General features: G+C 40.9%; 1 protein-coding gene across 1 annotated transcript in view; it reads left to right on the plus strand.

Annotated features, from left to right (window-relative positions):
• Positions 1–20,616, plus strand: part of LOC140245538 (cilia- and flagella-associated protein 65-like) — a 34,728-nt gene that overhangs the window by 9,672 nt on the left and 4,440 nt on the right. The window contains exons 14-34 of the mRNA XM_072325104.1: positions 461–598; positions 1,528–1,631; positions 1,993–2,188; positions 2,920–3,090; positions 4,069–4,154; positions 4,554–4,620; positions 5,417–5,582; positions 6,302–6,734; positions 7,295–7,492; positions 8,432–8,516; positions 9,546–9,704; positions 10,358–10,546; positions 11,496–11,609; positions 12,326–12,628; positions 13,815–13,931; positions 14,438–14,557; positions 15,651–15,958; positions 17,462–17,590; positions 18,639–18,792; positions 19,610–19,794; positions 20,320–20,418. Coding sequence (XP_072181205.1) covers positions 461–598; positions 1,528–1,631; positions 1,993–2,188; positions 2,920–3,090; positions 4,069–4,154; positions 4,554–4,620; positions 5,417–5,582; positions 6,302–6,734; positions 7,295–7,492; positions 8,432–8,516; positions 9,546–9,704; positions 10,358–10,546; positions 11,496–11,609; positions 12,326–12,628; positions 13,815–13,931; positions 14,438–14,557; positions 15,651–15,958; positions 17,462–17,590; positions 18,639–18,792; positions 19,610–19,794; positions 20,320–20,418 — 3,521 coding nt within the window. The remainder of the gene's footprint in view (positions 1–460; positions 599–1,527; positions 1,632–1,992; positions 2,189–2,919; positions 3,091–4,068; positions 4,155–4,553; positions 4,621–5,416; positions 5,583–6,301; positions 6,735–7,294; positions 7,493–8,431; positions 8,517–9,545; positions 9,705–10,357; positions 10,547–11,495; positions 11,610–12,325; positions 12,629–13,814; positions 13,932–14,437; positions 14,558–15,650; positions 15,959–17,461; positions 17,591–18,638; positions 18,793–19,609; positions 19,795–20,319; positions 20,419–20,616) is intronic.

The raw sequence follows: 20,616 nt of genomic DNA on the forward strand, positions 1-20,616 counted from the left end.
AGGTACCTACTCGTGACAAGGAAACATATAAAAAGTGGTTTGAAGGGGGTCATATTTGATGTGAATATTGAAGTGTAGATTTCTAGATTTTGTTTCAGAATTTAAGGTTTGAAAAAGAAAGAAAGAAAGGAAAGAAGTCTTTGAAGAATACATGAGTGTTTGTGTAAGCCATGCAAAAAGAATGTGAGCAAACTTTTCATCTATATTTATTCTTAATGACACTTATAACTGTCAAAGTGGAAATTTTTGTGCATTTCGCTCAACCAGAAGCTAGCGCGAAAATAAAAGCAGGCAAATATTTTTGCATGCCTATGTTTCAATGGGTAATGTCCTCATTCCGCCGAATTAAAAACATGTGAAATTCATCTTACCCAGCCGAGCGCGAAAAATATCCACTTTTAAAGTATTGGATTATGAGGAAGAAAACATTCCATGATGTTTTGTCTTTTCGTTTTGGCAGAGCATGCGAGATTATAGGTTGGTCCAGGATGAGACGTTCTGTCCGCCCTGGTGCTTGACCGTGTCGGCCGTCGGCCAGACATTCCAGCCAAACAACGAGACCTTCCTTCCCCGGTACACACTGGACACAAGAAAACTGGTAAGAGGCCTGCATTGTTGTACAAGGCAGCTTCATCTTCATTCAGTAGCATAGCAGTTACAATGATCAGTTGCTCATGAGCAGTTGTTAGTGCATCTGTTAGGGGACTGTTGTGGAGATTTTTTGTCATATTTTGTGTGTAAATGATTTAGAATTGATTTGGGTGCATCTATTGTGCTCCTGAGCATCTGCCTCCTGTCAAGCAACTAGATTTATGCATTTCAAAGGCTTTTGCTGTTATATAGGAACAATATCACTGATGACACAAACAGTTTGTCTGCTTTATGTAATGTATCACCTTTGAAGAAATTCGGCACAATGTTGTGGCTTATGTACTTCTAATACCTCAGGTGTCATTCCTGCAAAGTCAGGCTAATGGTGTTAACCACTCTGTACTTGGTAAAACAATGCTATATGAGATGCTTGTTGGGTTTAGTTGATGAAGAATATAGGCCTTCGTTTTGCCCAATATTGGTGAGCTAATGCCAGAATTAAAGACCCAGTAGCATGGGGAGACATGAATGGCCAGATAGAATCAATCCTCATTTGCTGCCCAGCAGGGTAGATTAAAAAACCATGAATAGTGCCCAGCAGTGAATAGGTGCAACAACGCATACGCTCATCGGTAATGGTCAACTCCTGCCATGAATCTTCAGCTGTGTATGTACTTACACAGAGATCAGTGATAAAGCTCTACACAATTCATTACGGGGATTCTCGGATATATCTGAGCCAGGCCAGGCCTTCGCTCTCCATGGTGTCCCCACACTACCGCGTCTTTAAGCCGTTGAGGACGGACTGATTTTGCTGCAACACACATTTCCCATAGACATCTGCCCAAGTATATGCAAGACTCGTCCTCAGTGGGTTAACTATGATGGGTAGTTAGTAAGATTTGAATGACAAGATGGGATGATTCTCTCTTCCAGGTTTTCCCAGCTGTAGACATTGGAGACTCCATATACAAGACTCTGTTACTTAGCAATGAGGGGACCACACCCATCCACTTCAACATACCAGATGACCCGTCGGCGTAAGTAGATTTTGTAGAGACTGTGACTCCTCTTTGAGTTACTTACTCATAAAGAATTCCAACCTCAAAGATCTTTCAGTGCAAAATCAGTATCATTGCACATAGTTCTACTTCTCAGTTTACAATATTGTGTGAAAGTGAAATATTCATTGAGGTATTCTTAGTCCTGTATTTGAGATTTGTTTATTGCTATTGCAAGCGCAGAGTTTTTTTCAGAAGATGACTGTACGATGATCATTAGCCTTTCAGTTTTTGTTTTGCTTGCATGAGTTAATGGCTGTGTAATGCACAAATTTGATAAAAAGATTTTCAAACTGAAGTGATTAAGATGATTAGTATCATCGGATTTTATCCCACCCAGAACCTTCAAGGTCAAGCCGTGCTCCGGCCTCCTGCGGGACAAGCATCAGCTCTTTGTCTTCAGGGTCACCCCAACAGTCAAGGACAAATCTCTGCGGCACCGCTTCCTATGCCGCCTCAACGACTCGGATAAACACATCCAGGCCATCGATGCTCTGGGGTCATCCGAACAGCCAAGGGTCCTCCTGGATACAGAGGTAATGTCTACTCCCTGAGGATGAGTGGTTCACAATCTACAAGCATTGCTTTTTAGTGGACCTAATCTAATGTATATGATATTATGCGTATGATATAATTCCTGATTTACTCTGTGTTATGTTTTGTTGGAAGAAAAATAAAAAATCAGAATGAAAGTAAATAAATGATTGAATGGTGATGGGTTTGTCCTTTTCTTTTTGACTCTATATGGGTGCGTTCGAGCGCTCTCCTAAAGGGAACTGTACCGTACCGTACCCGCACCTAAAGTGTAAAGTGTACAGTACCAGGCTAAACTGAGCCAAATGTGGACCACTTTGTGACATGCTCCAAAAGGGTACCAAATGCGCACCAAAAGTTTGCATGTGAAGAATGCGCATAACATGCTCATACGTTATAATGCAAAGAGTTCATTCTCTTTGTTCGAGACATCTGTAAGTAGTTTAAGCATGCCAGGTGAATGACCCTCTTGCTACAAAGTGCGTGACCCCCTATAACTCATGAGGTACACTTTCTCAACAGAGCGCTCGAATGCTCCAAATCTGGCACAGTTCAGTTTAAGTTCGCTTTGGTTTGCTTTAGAGTGCTCGAATGCACCCTATGTGTTTATGAAGTAGCAATGAATCATCAATTTCCATGATTGCTCTGTAACATCAAAGTACTTGGATCATCGCAAGAGCCGAAAATGAGCATGCAGCTCTGTCTAACGAACTTTGCGTTGCCATTCTCCCAGGGTGTGCTGTACTTCAAGTCCACTTGCATCGGCACTTCGTCACGGCGATCCTACAAGGTGAAGAACACATCCCGCATCACGCTGAAATACCAGTGGAAGGTGCCTCACCACCAGAGGGCGCTGCTCTCAGTCTACCCAACGTCTGGCATCATCCTACCAAACGAGACACAGGTAAACCTTGAATGGATTTTTATGTTAAAGAGGAAGTGAATTATGGGGAGATTGAATAGTTTGTGGCCATAAGCACTTGTTTGTAAACTTTGAAAATGTGATACATCATGAGTGTACTGATGTCGACAGTTCTAGAGTGACTCCAATTTTAAGGTGATTATGAATAAAAGATGTATCAAAAGAATGATGCTGTACCATTCTTGATTCCTTCTAAGTGTCCAAGTTTTACAATTTCATGACATGGCATTAGCAGCTTACTTTTGGGCAGAGCAAGACTGTGTTCATTGGAGTTGGTAATGTACAGTTGCATTTTCTTTGGTTGGAGTGTAATTTTGAAAACTTGGCTCAGTCTCACTGCACTCTGCAAATATAAGTGAAGCATTCTTACTTGAACCAAGTTTGTTTAAAGGGATCGTACAGTTTTGGTTGAGACCTGATTTCAGGTTTCTATTATGTTTTGGTGAGATAATGAGAAACCTCTTATGAAATATGAAAGAGCATGTAATTCTATGAGGAATTCAACGTTTATTTGATGAAAATTGGTTTTGAAATGGCTGAGATATCCAAAAAAGAGCGATTCTAATAAAGTGTGGGACCCACACTTTATTACACTGTACGATTGCTTTGTTTTACTAATTGTTTCTGGATGTTTCAGTCATTCCAAACCAGATTTTTGTCAAATAAACTTTGAATTCCTCTTAAAATGGTATGCTCTGTACTATATCATAAGTGTTTTCTTGGTATCTCGCAAAAAGTTAAAAGCCCATTCTCATCTCCACCAATACTGTACCATCCCTTTAAGCTATGTGGATTGGATTCTCTTGTTCTTCATAAGTGTGTTTATCCTTGTTAATAATTTCTTCTACTGGCATGTTACCACAAGTATCCACCTTTTTCACTAAGTGTATGCAGAAGTCTGTGAATCATGATTATACATTGTTTTGTAACATTCAAAACATTGCTCTGTTCTTCCCCCAGTCCCACATATGGACATTCACGCCGAGCGAAGAGATCAAATATGTCATCAAGCCATCCATGTATGTTGAAGACATGAGGCACATTGGGTAAGTACTCGATGTTTACTGCCCTCGCTTGCCCACTCACCCTTCTCCTCGTCCCCTTTCCCCAATTTGCCCCCATCTCCTTCCCTGTTTAGTTGCGAAACTTTTTGCTTCCCTAGGAAGAAGCTTGAGAGTTATCTTGTCCATGTCCTGTAACTTTTTGTCAACCTTACTTACCTCCAAAGTAATCATACCACTTAATAAATGATTTCATACAAGCATACACACATATATAATGATTACGTATGAGCACACACAACTGCATTTATATTTGTTCTGAAGTTAGTTTTAAATCTCAACTGCAGCAATTCCACTTGTGTTTTCATTACTTCCGGTATAATACTTATGTCAGTCTTTTAGTGTTACAAGGGCAATAATGCATCCAATATATCTTTTCTGCAGGGACCTCAGTAGAAGAAAGACTTTCCTGCTGAGAGTCATTGGAGAAGGGTCCATCGGAAGGATTAAGGTAAGAAACTTTGTTGAGGATCAGTAATCATTAGCTGGAATTAAGTTGGAATATAAGCATAAAAGGAAATGTCATTGACAAGCTGTAGGAATTAAACCAAAGGCTATGCACTGTACTGATTCTTGAAGGCCATTTCCTGATGAAATTTTCACAGACCAAATCTGCAGTAACATTGAAAATGAGTTCTCAGAGAAACTTGAAAGACTGATTGTTGGGCATTGGGGAAGTAAACATCAGCATTGCTTTCTCTCTGTTCATCTGAGCCAGATGTATCCTCTTTACAATTAATTCACATTTTATGCTGACTTCAACACCATGCCAGTCACAACACCCTCCATTAGCGTAAAAGCAAAGAAAAGGTAGGCAATATACTGCACTCATAATGAAACAAAAGGGAGTGTGAACAGAGCTCCAAATATTTGGGAAGATGAGATACTGAATTCAAAGTATGAGATGTATGCCTGTCAATATTTTGTTGTTGTTGTTTTTGTTGTTGTTGTTGTTGTTGACTACACAATTTCTTTATAATTATTGGTATGAATACATAGTTTGTTTTTTTGTGTCCTATTTGAGATAATCCATTCTTACTCAATTCAATTCATTTCAATTGTGCTTTATGAAAAAAAAAATGAAAAAAAAAACAACAAAAAACCTAAAAACCTTTCACTCGACGTAATGGAAGGCCAATTGAAAACTTTCAAAAGTGATGGTCGGTATTCATTGCATAATACACACTAAGACAGATAGATGACAATCTGGGAATTCCCCCATCTTTATTTCTTTGTTCTCTCTCTAGTGTGAGAATGCCGTCCTTGATCTCTCTGACGTGATCGTCAACACGGCCATCACCCGGGAGGTGGTCCTCCACAACTGCAGCAACTGCAGCCTGCACTACGAGCTGGACGTCGAGCAGGCGCTGGAAGGCAGCTACGCAGAAGAGGCATCCCGGACGGATGAGACTGGTAAGTGTGGAGGTGATGGCATGGTCCTGTGGTTTGAACCTTTTGACTTGGAATAGGTAGGTCATGGGTTCAAGCCCTGGTAAGGGCCCCAGTGTCCTTGAACAAGACCAGTGTCAATTTTGCTTCTTGGGAGAAGAAGCCTAATAACTCAATTGTTAGTAATGTTGCATTCTTTTTCTGACTCTGAGTAGAAATGCATTCACTTTATTTAGCTGTGTCCATTGTTCATTTGCTGAGATAAATTTGAAACCCAGGACATTTGCCAAGCAAACATGTATTGTTTCCTCAACAAGGTTGCCCTTCAAATGTGGCTAAGTTGAGATATTTCCATTGCTATCGTCTCAATTATGTCTTAAGTGGGGTAGCTTCTCAATATAGTGCAATCTTGCCAAATTTTTGCATGTGTCACTGAGTGTATAGGATGCCATTTGGGTCAATATTATCACCGTGAAGTACCAAGTGAATTCTGCCATTGTAATGATATAAACCAAACTTAGCAATGAGTTGTATGATGAGATATCTTGAGATAGATTGAATGAAAATAAGTTTCATAGAATCAAACAGGAGTGCTAGTTATCAGGCACATCCCATAATTCAAGCCTTGGCAGTTGATTTGTGTGCCTGTTTATAGAATAATGTTTTGTAGATCTCCTGAGACCACTGAGCATCATCAACATGCGATGAAACACTTAAAATGAGCCATTAACTTCGTCTTTCAGCGCTGACGCTGGATAGAACTCGCGACATCCTGCCAGCTCGTTCCCGACGGGTCATCCGCGCCACGGTGCGACCGGAGCGTCGCCTCGGCTACACGTTCACCATCAGCTACCGGCTCCTGACTCCGTCCATCCCAGACCTGGAGATGAGGAGGAAGAAGGAAGAGGAGGAGGCTGAGGCGGAGGAGGGAAAGCAGGAGGATGGGCGTGGCCCCCAGGAGGGCGGTGGGGCCTCCGAGGTAGCATCCAACAAGAGCCAGAAGACGCTGAGCGAGGAGGAGGGCCCCCTCGTGCCCATCAGTGAGGAGAGTTATGCACTGTGCGAAGTGACGGCTGTCGGTGTCTATCCCACACTCCAGATCACCGATGCCCGATGCTATGGGAGCGCTGCAGGCATCAGTAAAGCGAGACTCTGGAGTCTCTTCTCCCTTGACAGGTAAGCATTCACTACCATCTTGCAGTAAAAACTGGTCTAAAACAGCCATGAAGTGCAAAAATAGAGTTGTATCTCATTAAGCTTTAAAATCTGATATATGTGAAGGACCTGTTTAGAGTATTTTATAACTGTGTACCCAATTTGATTAATTCGGATCTCTTTTTTAGCTTGCTTTGAATTGCTTTATTATGCATGTCACAGAAAGTTATGTTTATATTGTGTTGAGAATCAGCAGTGTGACAGCGTACCCACAAGTAAGCAGCAGAATACAACATGTTTATCGGAATGTGCCTTGTATTGATATATGAAAATCATAGCAGTCCTTCTGTTTTGTTTTTTTTCAGACAGTGAAAAACATAAATTGATGATGATATATCTTATTTTGATATATGTGTCAGATGTGCATACATGAAAGTGCATAATATATTTTGATATGAAATGTCTGGGCACTAATCCTACAAATCACAAGTGTCGCTGGTCTTTGTGTTTTTCCTCCTGTGACGGAACAGGTAATATAAAGATCTGTTTCAAATTGTCCACTATCTCTCCCTGCCCACCAGCCTGAACAGCTGCCTGGACTCTGACCCATGCCCGGAGGAGCTCATCTTCTCCCGCGTCACGAGGCACAACATGCGGCGCAAGGCGGTGGTGCTCACCCGCGCCATCCTAGACTTCAACTTCAGCGCCTCGCCAGTTGGCGCAGAGGAGTGCCTGGTGCACCTCATGCTGGAAAATACGGGCACTGTGGACGCTGAGTGGTAAGTTACATCTAAGCTTTCTTGCCCGTCATTGTTTGTCATATAAGGCTGACCATGCCTTCAAGCTATGCTTGATACAGCTGCCATCTGCACTTTCTGTAGCTGTCTTTATTACTAATATCAGTGTTCCCTTGTAATGCATGATCAACTTAGGTGTCTATTTCTATGATTTTGTTCTGAGTTATAGTTTGTCATTTCTGTACCTTACTACTCTGCTTCCACGAAGCTCTCTCAGGTGGGCCATGATGTCGGCCATCAAATAAATAAAAAATATTTGTATTCTATCTAACCAGGCCTTGATTACATGTCATACCATATTGTCTCCAGCAGGGTAAACAGTGAACCAATATGCAGATTTATTGCCTAGTGAAATATGGTGGAGTGCCCTGTTTGAAACACAATTTCAATTCCACTCATCTCATATTACATTACTTCAGTACTGGACTTTTTTGAGAGGTTGAAGACAAGAAAGAATACAAATTATTCATCTCTGTCCAAGATGTTTAAACTCTGTAATGATAGTTCACTCAAAGAAAGTTAGTGTCTGTCCACACTTGTTCTCCCATTTATTTGTCTTTATATCCATTATTAACTAATCTCTTGATGACAGATATCTGTGTGCTCTGCTAGGGAATCTTTTGTTCTTTATTGTCACAAAGTTTTGCTCAGGTGTTGCATGGAAAATTGAGTTACTTCCAATCAGTTCAATGCATGGGACTTTGCTGTCTCTTCATGGCCAAGTTTATTATGTATCAAGAATGTTGTTCCAATAAGTCCCTGTGTCCTCTTTATTTATTTTTTCTTTCTTAATTTCTCTCTTTCATTTGTTTGTTTGTTTGTTTGTTTGCTTGTTCGTTCATCTCTCCCATCTGCCCATTAGTTCATTCTCACAATCGTTCTTTAATTCATTCATTCCTTCCGTGCTTCCTTCCATCCCAGGGCATTCCTGTTTCCCACTGACCTTCAGCTTGAGATGGAGTACTGGGCTGAGACTGGAGAGTTTGACAACGATGAGCTCCATGAGGTAGGTGGACACACACAGCTGCCACATATTGCATCTTGTGTGATGTGAACAACCTCGTCATTTGGATTTATAAAACCACAAACAGCATATTCTAGGATCTTACCAATTCATAGTACAACATCGCTTTGACATATGATACTGTGTAATACTTTGCTCACTACAGATGGCTGATTTCGGTGACTGTTTTAATTCTGTTTCTGTGTGCAGTTTGGAGCTGTTGAGTTTAAGACTTGCATACCATCGGAAAGCTGTAACACCAAATCTGTATCAATATCCTTATTTCAGATTACAACTTTTGAGATTACAATGATGATCAGTACTTTGTTCATGTCCAGATATAAATCTAGGATGTCTGTCAAATGGAAATATCAATAGGCATATAGTAGACAAGCTATGCAACCTATATAAAGTCTTTTAATGTGGAAAAATGACAGTCATTGCATAAAAACGAAAATGTTGGCCTTGTAAAGAGTGGATAAGTCACAACTGGGTGTGATAACCTCTTCAACATGAAATTGACCTTTGTGGGTGTAGAAAAATATGTGTTCCTGCTGGGTGAATTTAATGTAGTTCAATTTTATTTGTTTAATTTCCATACAAATTGTACAGTGTTGTGTTGGCAACATACGTCCGTGACAATGTAGATTAACACATAATTTGTAACTTCAGTCTATTAAGACTGTAGTAACATGAATATTAATGAATTGAAATCAATCTTAAGTATGTTACATTCATAATGGATGAATAAGATTATGTGTGGTTGGAACCTACATAGAAGCAGATGCTTGTGAGGGTAGGTCCCCAGAAAAATATATACATCTACCAAGATAGCTTATTCATGTTCTTGGTAAAATGTTGAAGATTTACGAACATTGCTTCAAATGTCCCCCCAAAAAGAAAAGAAAAAAATGTGTATATGTCTGTACATACTCTTTGATTGGAAAAGCTTGTGATATGCAAAGTTTCATTAATCTATTTGCTAGTATGATAGAGATGTTCTATTCTCATCTTGTCTGTTTTGGATCTCAGATGCGCATCATGGACAACAAACTGTTCACAGTGGAACCCAACAAGGGCAGCCTGGCGCCCGGTCAGTGTCAGACGGTCACTCTGACCTACGCCCATGACTTCGCCGGCACCGACCGCCTCCCCGTCCTCTTCAAGATCATGAGGGGCAGAGAGGTCCTGGTAAGACACCCTGACGTGGGCGTGGCAGTGTAGGGCCAATAGCCCCAATTCTCAGTTTGAAATTAATAACTGAAGCTAATGTCACTTAAACCACTTTTACATCTGAGCCCCTGTGGCAAAAACATGTGGTCAATGTGAACATATTGAGACTGATGCCATCAGAGAACTTTCAAGGTAATGTGACTAATGACTCCATCCTAAGTTGCAGATTTAAGGAAGAATCACTCTCCATTAAAGATGCAGTTGTACCAGTATGCAATATCTGTTGTGATTGGCTTTCACACTACCTAGACACTGTGTTTACTTTATGATGTGACTCAAACTTCGACATTCTTTCTTTTTATACCTGATAAGTGGAAAATTTCATCCCTCCTGATATTCCCCCTCAACTTTTCCTTTGAATTGGTAATGATTGTGTACAGCTGAAAATGAATATTTTCTGTATCACCTTCGTGATGTAAACAGAAGAAAATGGAGTCATATATGAAAAAAAAAAAAAACTCCTCTGAATAAAGGACAGTATTGATCATGAGTAACTAAACACAGCATTCTTCTGACTTTCAGGAAGACTACCTTGTTTGTCAAATGTACAATGTTTTTTGTTTGTCGCATACACAATGAGCACTGCATCGCTCGTCTCTTTGCTCCATCAGCTGAACTTCACTGGAGTGACAGTGAACGAGTCGCGCCGCTACGTCCACTTCCCCAGCAACAAGCACATGTTCTCCCCTGTGCCCATAGGGGGCGTCATCAACCCCAAGCAGGTCTATGAGCTCTACAACGGCGGCGGAATGGAGGTCATGTACCAGCTCGACCTAACAGCCCTGGAACTGATCCAGGAGGTATGGGGGAGCTGCACCTTTCTTGAGGAGCTATTTTGGCTCAGTTGATATTATAAGAGCGTAAAATTGATCAGAGTGACTTGCTTGATGATGACTTTAGACACCAAAATGAGTGTTACAATATGACTGCAAGGTCCCTTTTCTGAGTCCCTTGACTGCAGCTTGTGTGCTCTTAAGCAGGGCTTGACACTAACTTTCTTCTCTGGTGACCTGTTCGGGCCTCTAAAATCTTTAGATTTGAAAATTTTGTGGGCCCAAAAAGAAATGTATTGACCTAAAACAAATGGAAACATAAAATCCATTTTAATATTGATTGCCTGATCGGGCCATCAAAAGATAACCTTTTTGGAAATTTGGTGACCCAACATCAATTTTTTTTTTTTTTTGTGGTCCCGGACCACTGCTAATGTTGAACCCTGCTTTAATGCCTAGTCCTTCAAAAGGGACTTTTTAAGCTGTCAGTCACATTGTTGCTTGCTTACAAGCATTCAGTGCTTCTCAGAGGCCATGTAAAACAAATCGTAATTCAGCTCAATTCTTAGTGTAAACATACACAGAAGATCCACACCTTGGTCTTGATGTACAGAAAGGCCCAATGAACATGTTTTTTCTTTACTGGGCAGCAAGTCCCAGATCATAGTTAATGACAAGTTATAAAATTAAAAGATGATCCATTTTTAGCCATCTTCATACCTTTTGTGCTCAACAAAATGTCTCAACCCTTTGTGGGAGTTACTGAGTTGCATCTTGGAAGCAGTCCATATTTTTGTGAAGTTTACATTATTCACGGAATAGCTTTTGTTATAGCTTAGCGATTGTTAATTCAAAGGCAAATTTGGTGTAGTTCAAAGGCAAATTTGGTGTAGTTCATTGCTTTGACACGAAATGAACATGAAAGCTGTAGTCTCGATGTGCTTTAACTGTGTTTCTGCCCACATTCCTTCCACAGGAAAACTTCAACCACAAGATCTTTGAGTGTCTTAATCCCAAGGGAGTTATTCCACCAGGGAAGACGGCCAACATTGAGTGGATCTTCTCCCCTCTAGAGGCAAAGACCTACATGGTAAGAGTTGCAAAATGCTTACAGTGGGGCATTCCTTTAAGTGTTTGTGAGATATTTTTTTTCCTGACAAACTGTTACAAGCTATTGAAAGTATTGCATCTGATTGGCAAAGAGCAAATTTGTCTGACAAATTTGTCCTACAAAACGCTTTATGAAATGCCCCCCCCTCGATCTCCCCAAATAGCAGTGCCAACAAGTTCATGCAAATTTTTGTGTTTTCAGTGTTTGCCTCTGTATGTTTTAACACAAAAATGTCGGCTAAGATAGAGCATTTGAGAAATGCTGATTACCTTCAACTGTAGATGTCATTATTCTGAGGTACACAGGGTCTGATATGGTGATAAAATGCATTGAAAATGGCTCCACACTTGAAAGGTGTAAGTGCACAAGAGTGAGTATGAGAGCACAATGTCCCAGTCCCTGGTAGGATGTACAACCATTAAAAATTGTATGTCAGTATGTTTCATTTGTATTTCAACTTGTTTTTGAAATGTATTTATTACCTGAATTACCCTATGATGATGCTCCGTAAGTTAAAGAATTGCAGAGGGCCATTCAACAAGTCTAATTCTGAGCCTGCCTGCAACTTAGTGAAATAGTTGAGTTCTGCCTCAGTAAAGATGAATGCTGGAGTGCACCCTATTTTGTGCTCTGGTGTGGTGACATGTGAAAACATATTAGCTTGACTTGTATTTAAATCATTTTTTTCCCCCTAGGTTGACGTTCCCATCCACATCATTGGTGGCGACACTGCCCTTATCACGTTTACGGGCGTCGGCTACGACAAGCGCACCATGGGCGACACGATGCCGGTGACGGACGGCACCGAGCTGGCGGGCGTGCCCTCCGTCCAGAGCATCCCCCTGAAGGAGCAGCTGATCTACGCCAGCGAGGAGCGGGTGGCCTTCGGCAACCTCCCCCTCTTCAGCCAGCAGCGCAAGGCCATCTACCTCACCAACCGCTCCTCGAGTCACACGGTCTCCTTCGAGTGGTATGTCACCACCGAGGATGACACACAGGTGGGTTGGACTCAAAGGATTTTGTAAAGTCTGGACACAATAAATGAAGATCACTCCATGATGTGAATGTTACTTTATCCTTGTGCTGTCTGTGTTTGTTCTCACTCGCAGTTGCATAGGTTCCATGACATTTGCTCCCAAGACAATATTGCTCCCGTTTAATATCTGCACGCTTAGCCAGACATAAATTCTACTCACAAACATAACCCCAACCCTCATCCTAATCCTCACATCAAACTAAACGTAAAATGTTGTCTCAACCCTAACCTTAAGTCCTCAAAGAAAATAGGATTGGAGCAGTTGTTGTAGAGGCAAATGTCGTGCACCAGTTGCATAAGGTCATGGTATGGTAGCCTTCAAACTATAGTAACTTATTGTACATACATGTATTGAATGTATGAACATTTCAACTGATTTACAAGATTAATTCACAGAGGATTTGTCCTCTTTTGATAGCTTCCAGCCATTTAAGTACTGGTAACTAGAGAAAGTGTTTCTCAAATTAATGATTCTTATGTGAAGTCACCTTTGATTGCAACTGATTGACATATTGCCCTTTGTTGACATAATTCTCCATTAACACGTTATAAAACAAACTACTGTAAAACAAGGAATGTTCACGCGCATTTTAATTTTGCGAATTTTGCGAGAGCCAAGATTCGCAAAATTAAAATGCATGTGAAAGTTCTTGTCTGCAATATACGCATTGAATTTGAGAGGCAACTCGCGAAAATTTCATGCCGTGAAAAAGGCTGTCAGCTCCAATTCGCAAAAATGTCATGCCGTGAAGATATCTTGTTTTACAGTGTGTTTAAATGCAGTGTATTCTTCAACTGTGGGCCAACGTGCCTTTATTTATGTGTCATAATGCAACTTAAGTTCTCTCAACTCTGCGACTGGTCACTTCTGCATCAGTTCTGATGCGAATACATCTTATCTCACCATATTTTATTGGTACTGTGCTATTCATGACATTTGAGATACAGAAATCACCAATAAGATTTTTTTTTTTTTGAAAAAAAAAAAGGACAGAAAAGAAACTTCATTTAAGATTGTGAAACACTTGTGGTTCCGACATGAGTACAGAGGAGTGCAGAGTAGAGAGAAAGCGATAAGTGTTTCCTGTTTAACTGGCAAAAAAAAAAGAAGAATGAGTTGACATTTTTCCTCCTTCCTTCTCCATCAGGTACTGGATATAGTGCCCTCACAGGGAACACTTCACCCTGGACAGGGCTGCATGTGTAAAGTGGTTTTCACAGCCGCTGGAGAGCCTTCCTTTTATGACCTAGATGTTGTATGTGAGGTAAGATTTTATTATTATTGTTATTTTTTTTTTTTTTACAAATTGGAAATGAGGTCTCAGGCCTTCCTTGATGTTACGTAAGAAATTCTCCAGAGTTATACTATGATTATTTCATTAATACAACCAAAGATATGATCCCAACTCCCTTAGTTCGATATTTTCCTTGTTTTCAGCTAGGGAAAAGAAAAAAAAATGGAGAGATTTCTCAAATTAATTCTGTCAAGATGACAGATTGTCATCGAGAAATAGAGAAAAAAAAATGAAAAAAAATTCAAATTTTCATCAACCATTTCTGTTGTCAGTTAGTTTAGATTCACTAACCATTGAAAACAGTCCCATCATAATGCTGATGACACTGTATGCCTGCAAGATTTCTCTCACCAATATAAATCCTACAGTTACATGATGCATACATGGTTACTTTAAACATGTTCGCTGAGACCTAAATCATTTCACTGTATCATGGAAAGCACTGTAATTTTGTACGCTTGCGTGATCTTACACAGGTCACGGACGAAACTGTGATGGCCGAGTACAAGAAGGAATTGACGGAGTGGGAGGCAGAGAGAGAACGCCAGAAGTATGAATTCACCATCACCGAGTTTAGCGATGACTCCAACAAGGAAGTAAGTTGAACTTGAAGTCTTGTAGACAAATTTCAGCCACGGCTAGATGTGATGGGTTTCCCTCCAGTGGTACATTTTCCACAAGAGGAGATTTTACACTGCATACACATTGGCACAAACATGTACATGTACATATATATATGTATGTGCGTGCACGCACATGTGTGAGTGTCTCTGTATTTGCGTGGTTTAGGGAGCAGTTCAAAAGCTGCATATTTCTCATGCTGAAAAAAAAAAAAATCATTTAAAGCAAAACTTGTTCCAATTTCCTTTGTGTTTTTTTGTAGTTGTGAAGAATCCAGAGAAGACGAAAATCACATATCTTAATAGTGTTGTTGTGGAAGCTTATACTGTGTTTTCAGCCGTTAAATCACTAAGGTCTCATTTCAAAAAAGTTGTTAGGATAGCAGTGGTAGAATAACAATGTCATGTAGCAGCAGCAGCCAATCTGGAAGCTGGATTCTTGTAGTTAGCCTGACACTTGCACTACAGCAAGAGTTGCTACCTACTGCAGGAACTTTCTGTAAAATGGAGCTCTTGCAAGTCATAACCCTAAGCATTATGACATTTCACAGACAGTAGAGGGCTCCCTTTGCTTCCACGTTATGATTTGTGTAATTTGTGGTCATGTTGCGACTTATACATACATCCAACAAAACAACTTCTTATTAATTTCAGGGTGTGTTAACATTAAATGCAGCTTGCGCAGACAGTGTGCAGAATTTCAGACTGAGAATATTTCATGTCTGGCTGCTCAGCCAACAGAGCTTGGGAGCTAGAGTGTATGCAAGCTTGTCCAGTGCATTATACTGTATGCACATGCACATAATTCATGATGGAAACTGATAGCAGACAGATTTCGTCAACCGTAGAAATTTTACGTATGAACACACATCCAGTGCTGGTTAGTTATCTACATTGAATGTTGAGAAGTACGGAATTTGGAGCAAAGAGGTATAGCAAGGATTATTTTAAGCAGTGGTTGTACAAAAATGACCACCCTTCCCCCCCCCCCCCACCTCATTGCTATGAATTAATGGCAGTAGGCATTCTCTCAGTAAGTGTGGTCTACTGCATTGCCACTGTTTTGCAGGATGGTGGAAATGGGTCCGGCAAGGGGCCCAGCAAGCGGAAGCGCACCGTGGCGCGGGGCTCGCCAACTCCCAGCGAGGAGTTCAAGCGCTACCAGACCCTGCCGCCCATCAAGCATGTCAAGAACGAGAAGGAGGTCGACGAGCAGTATCGGCGTGAGCACACGGCCGACGACGGCAGCCAGCTGTGGCCGAAGCCCGTCAGGCCGGACCCCTTCATCATGCACCTCGGCGTCACGGCCCGCACCCACACCATCGCAGAGTTCCAGAGCAACTTCCCCAACGAGGTCCAAAAGTTTTTCATCGACAGGTATGGTGCCCTTTTGAGATTCACTTTGAAACAGATTCCATGTGGAAGTCAGGTTTGGGGAAGAAAACTACACAGAGATCCAAGTTTTAAAGTGAAAACTAAGTTCTGGTAAGGGCTTGAGAACCCGTCTGGCACCATTTCATATTTGCTTGCAATATATCGAAAGAGTCTACAAAGAAACTTACCTGGCTGACGCGGTTTGCCGGAATGATGAGTCGTTTTGGAGTATTTTGAGAAAAATAATAAAAGTCGGTAAACCGACTTTTATTCCAGAAGGCTCCAGACTAACTCGGTCTCAGGGAAAACTCGACCCTATTTCAGACAATTTACACACAGTTCGTGATCGCCATGTTCATCAGTACTCTATAATACTACGGGCACCGGCCAAACGAGGCCTTACTGAGCAGACAGGAAAGTGCGTGCTAATCCTGTACAAAACAAATGGACAGCGCGCGGTCCTCAAGCCTACTAGCAAAGACGCTTTATAATACGCACATCACCTCAGTTGCTGAGACGCGCGGTCTTTGAAGTTTTTGTTGTTGTTTATCAATTGTCTTTGATTGTTTTTAGAGGTGCTTGAGAGGCGCACACTAATTTTGCATGCGCGCCAGAGGTTTTTGAAGCGCGTGTTGTAACAACTCGGACCATTACTGCGAGTAGCCAGAACGCTACAATGTAGTTTATACAGGCCGCTCCCGTATGCATAGTACTGTACAATCCAGAGGGAAAACCAGTAGCAGTACAACTCATCCCGCCGTCAAGCAAAGCGAGGCCGAGTTATCCCCGAGTCCGAGTCTAGCCTGACCCCGTTCGGGTAAGTTCCGAGACTGAATGTTTTTGGTTAATATATCCCATTTTCGTCCTTACCCATCGAATATCTTGTTATTACAGCGTTATTCCGCACATTTCCTAGGCATACGTTCACATTTTGGAGCAAAATTTGACAACTTTTGCAGGCATACCAGAACTTTGTTTGGTCTTTAATAACTAGATTCCAGCAAAAAAAAAAAAATAGCCCTATGCTGGTAACTTAAGCGAAAGAAAAGAAGTAGGCCTTGTCCCACATATCCACATCCATGTAAGTGGTGTATCACAGAACTAGTTTTCACATTTTCTAAGAATGTTCAACCTCTGCTAATGTAGAGAAAAAAAGGAAAAATAAAGCTGTCCAACACTGCAGACATGGAAAGCGTACAACAATTCCTTCAGAAACAGTGTTACATTGCAAAAACAAAGCAAAACAAAACATATAATGTTGCTATATTTATATGTAAGCGGGGGATGGTTATATCATAAATTTAAGATATTTCCGCAACAAAGTAAACTTGTTTTCAATGCTTTTATTATCCAACAAACCTTGCATTGTTCCCATTTTTGTGGATATGATAGTTCATAATCCCGACAGCGAATGTTCAGTCACACAGAGTCTCTTCTTTGCTCTGTGCAGCGAGAGTGAATTTAAAAAAAAGAAGAAGTAAAATCTGACTTGTCTTCTGTCCTCAGGAACATGAGTGAACGAGTGAAAACCAGCAGCAAGACCAGCCGTCCCAAGCTGGATGACACCATGATGCCCATCGATTGCAGCGAGGAGGAGACCACCACAGTGGGCGGAGTCATGAGCACCATCGTTAGGTAGGGTTGTCATGCCAACAAGATTTTTTTTTCTTAGCCTAAGCTGGTGTTAATGTATGTGAGTGTGTGTGTGCAGTGTATTTATTCCTCTCACGGCTTAGATTGAAATGATAGATCATATGAAGTCTTAGTAAAATGTATAGAAATGAAAAGTGTGTTTCTATGAGCAAAAAAAACCCAGCAAACAAAAAAATGTACATGTGTGCATTAGAGAAAGAAAGGAAGAAAGGCATCTAGAACCACAAAATGAAGAGTAAGCGGGATAGATATTGTCTTGCAGTGTGTCAGCACTGAATTTTACATTAGAGATACAAAGTATGATGGGAAGGAGGAGTGGATATTGAGGAGAGTGAAATGATTTTGTGTCATATCTGGCATTTTTTTTTTTCCATGCCACTCCAAACTTTGTCAAAAGAGTCCATAGAAGGATGCAACTGAGAAGCTTATTCATTTTGTTGCCAGATGGAAGTCCTTGCAGATGTGATCTCATCATGAAATAAATGTATAAATACATTGCCTGCAGTTACCAAGCAATTGCTCACGCCTATATAACTCTTAACCATGCTAGTTCTTCACCAATAACAATATGCCCGTTTGTATGAATACCAGGTGTTTCAGCATGATGTAGTATCGAAATGATAATGAAGGATGTTTACATGATGTTCACAGTTTCATGGTATACTATATCATAGAATCCAATATGAACAGTCATTGTTGAATGGAATGGAGCAAGCAAGTAAATGCTTAGCTCGCGTGCTCATCTGTGTAGGAACTGTGATGCATAAAAACTATAACAAGCCATTGGCAGGATTGAAATGCGCATATGAAATAAGCTCCTCCTCTCTTGAATGTACCACTATAAGATTCATAGAAGCTAAATTTACATTGGTGAAGTTTTTCTGTGTTGAAAGGAGAGAGTCACGCACAAAGAGCCAGTATTATTTGCATCTACTCTTACAGATGTTGGCATGATACTTTTTGAAGCCCCTCTCCCCCACCCTGTTATTTGTGTGGCTTTCTATTTTCTATCTGGCGCATAATTATGCAGGGCCCTTTTGGATGACCATGACTTCCACGAGGCCCTGAGGGACATCCCGCGGGAGCCCATCCCTTACTTCACCCAGTTTGGCGACAGGCCGCAGTCCCTCTCCAGGATGGAGGATCTCAAGATGGACACGCCCCCTCCCTCGCAAGCCCTGCAGGTGAGCGGTGACGGATGACAGGGTCCTTTGAGAGAAGGCGATCTCCATTGTAAATTAGACGACACTTGGGGCAAAATGTTAACGGATGGTGTTAGAATGTGTCATTGGGGCAAAGCGTAGCCACACTGATGGAGTTAGAATGTGTCAAGGGCAAAGAGTAAACAGATGGCATAAGAATTTGTCACGGTTAAAGTGTAGATGCACATGGAGTAAAAATGTGTCAAGGGCAGAGTGTAAACAGATTGTTTAAGAATTTGTCTAGGTTAAAGTGTAGACACACATGGAGTAAAAACGTGTCAAGTGCAGAGCTTTAACATATGATGAGAGAATTTGTCAAGGGTTAAGTGCAGATTAACTTGCCCACCAGAAACTGTGTTGTGTATTTGGATGCCGTGCTATTCATTATAAAAGTTTGTATGTGGCTCAGTATGAGATACCTCATTAAAGTTGAAATGGCCATAAATATAGGTATTAACTAGCTCCTGGGATAGCCTGCTATTACCATGATTAATCCAGTGATTATGGGTAAACATTGTGGCAGTTTGAAACAGCAGAACTGTACTTTGCTTTATTCTTAGTCACTAATATCTACAGTGTAATTTCAGAAATTGACTAAGAAAATATGACATACTTGCTGTTCCCCTTCTTCCCATAAAATCTGATTATTCAGACTTCTGCATGCTAATAAGCTTCTTTACAATTGAACGAAAAAATTTTGTTTAATCAACATCATTTATATGCTCTGTGTGTCAACTTTATCTCTTGGCATTGTAATTTCTTCTAACACTGGTTTCATTTGTTCTTTACCTCTGACTAGGAGGATGTCACTTCTACTCGTAGCCCCACCAAGACGGTACAGATCGAGGCCCAGTATTCAGAGGGGGAGCTGGCAGAGGATGAAATGGCAGAACAGCATGGCTCGGAGGGCACCAGGGCTGACTCGCCTCCTGAGCAGCCTCCCTCTGCCCAAGCCGGGGATGAAGTTGCTCTCATTCCATCAAGGTACTTGCACATACCAAAAATACAAAAGGAAAAAAGAAACCAAATTCCATGGTATAAGTAGTATTAGATCAAAGCAACACAGGTTTGTGCGAAATGGAATATGCGATATCTTCTCTCTTTTTTTTTTACACACACAAACTGAAACCAGAAAAATTAAAAAAAGTTTCACACTCAAAAGGAAATCCAACCAATATATTTCATATTTCATTCATGTCCTTGATGTTGCATCAGTTTAAAGCAATGACCACAATTTTTTATTTTTTTTTATTTTGAAACGTTCTACATTTGAATGTTTTCTAGGGGCTTGTTTAATCTTCTAAAATAAACATTAAATCACTTGTGATGGTAAGCTAAAGACAAAAGAAAAAAATGAACGACTGTTGCATTACATAGTTAAGATAAAGCTTAAATCCAACTCAGATCAGGAGTGATTGTGTAGGTGATTGCTGTGATGTTGAAATGCCAATGATATGTTCTCATCTCATTGGTTGATGTGTCTCACCTTGTTCCCCTTCAACTCTGCAGGTCTGTGCTGCAGTCCTCTCCGGGAGTCCACACAGAGTACGACTACCAGCAGAGCTTACGAGAGGAGCGGGAGCGGCTGCAGGAACAGAACCTCAAGAGGTCAGCTTTCCTCTAAGTTGATTTACTATTGAAGGCATCTCTTCTGATATTTTCTCTGCTGTCACTTTGGCTTGTCTATATGTTTGTCTGTCCGTCTGTCTGTCTGCTTGTCTCCTATTCTCTCTCACCCCCATCCCACCGTTTCTGTTTGTTATGTTTTTTTTGTTCTCAGTCTCTGTATGTCATTTGTCATTTTTC

This window comes from Diadema setosum, chromosome 22, assembly GCF_964275005.1.
Source record: "Diadema setosum chromosome 22, eeDiaSeto1, whole genome shotgun sequence".
In the NCBI taxonomy this organism is placed as follows: Eukaryota; Metazoa; Echinodermata; class Echinoidea; order Diadematoida; family Diadematidae; genus Diadema; species Diadema setosum.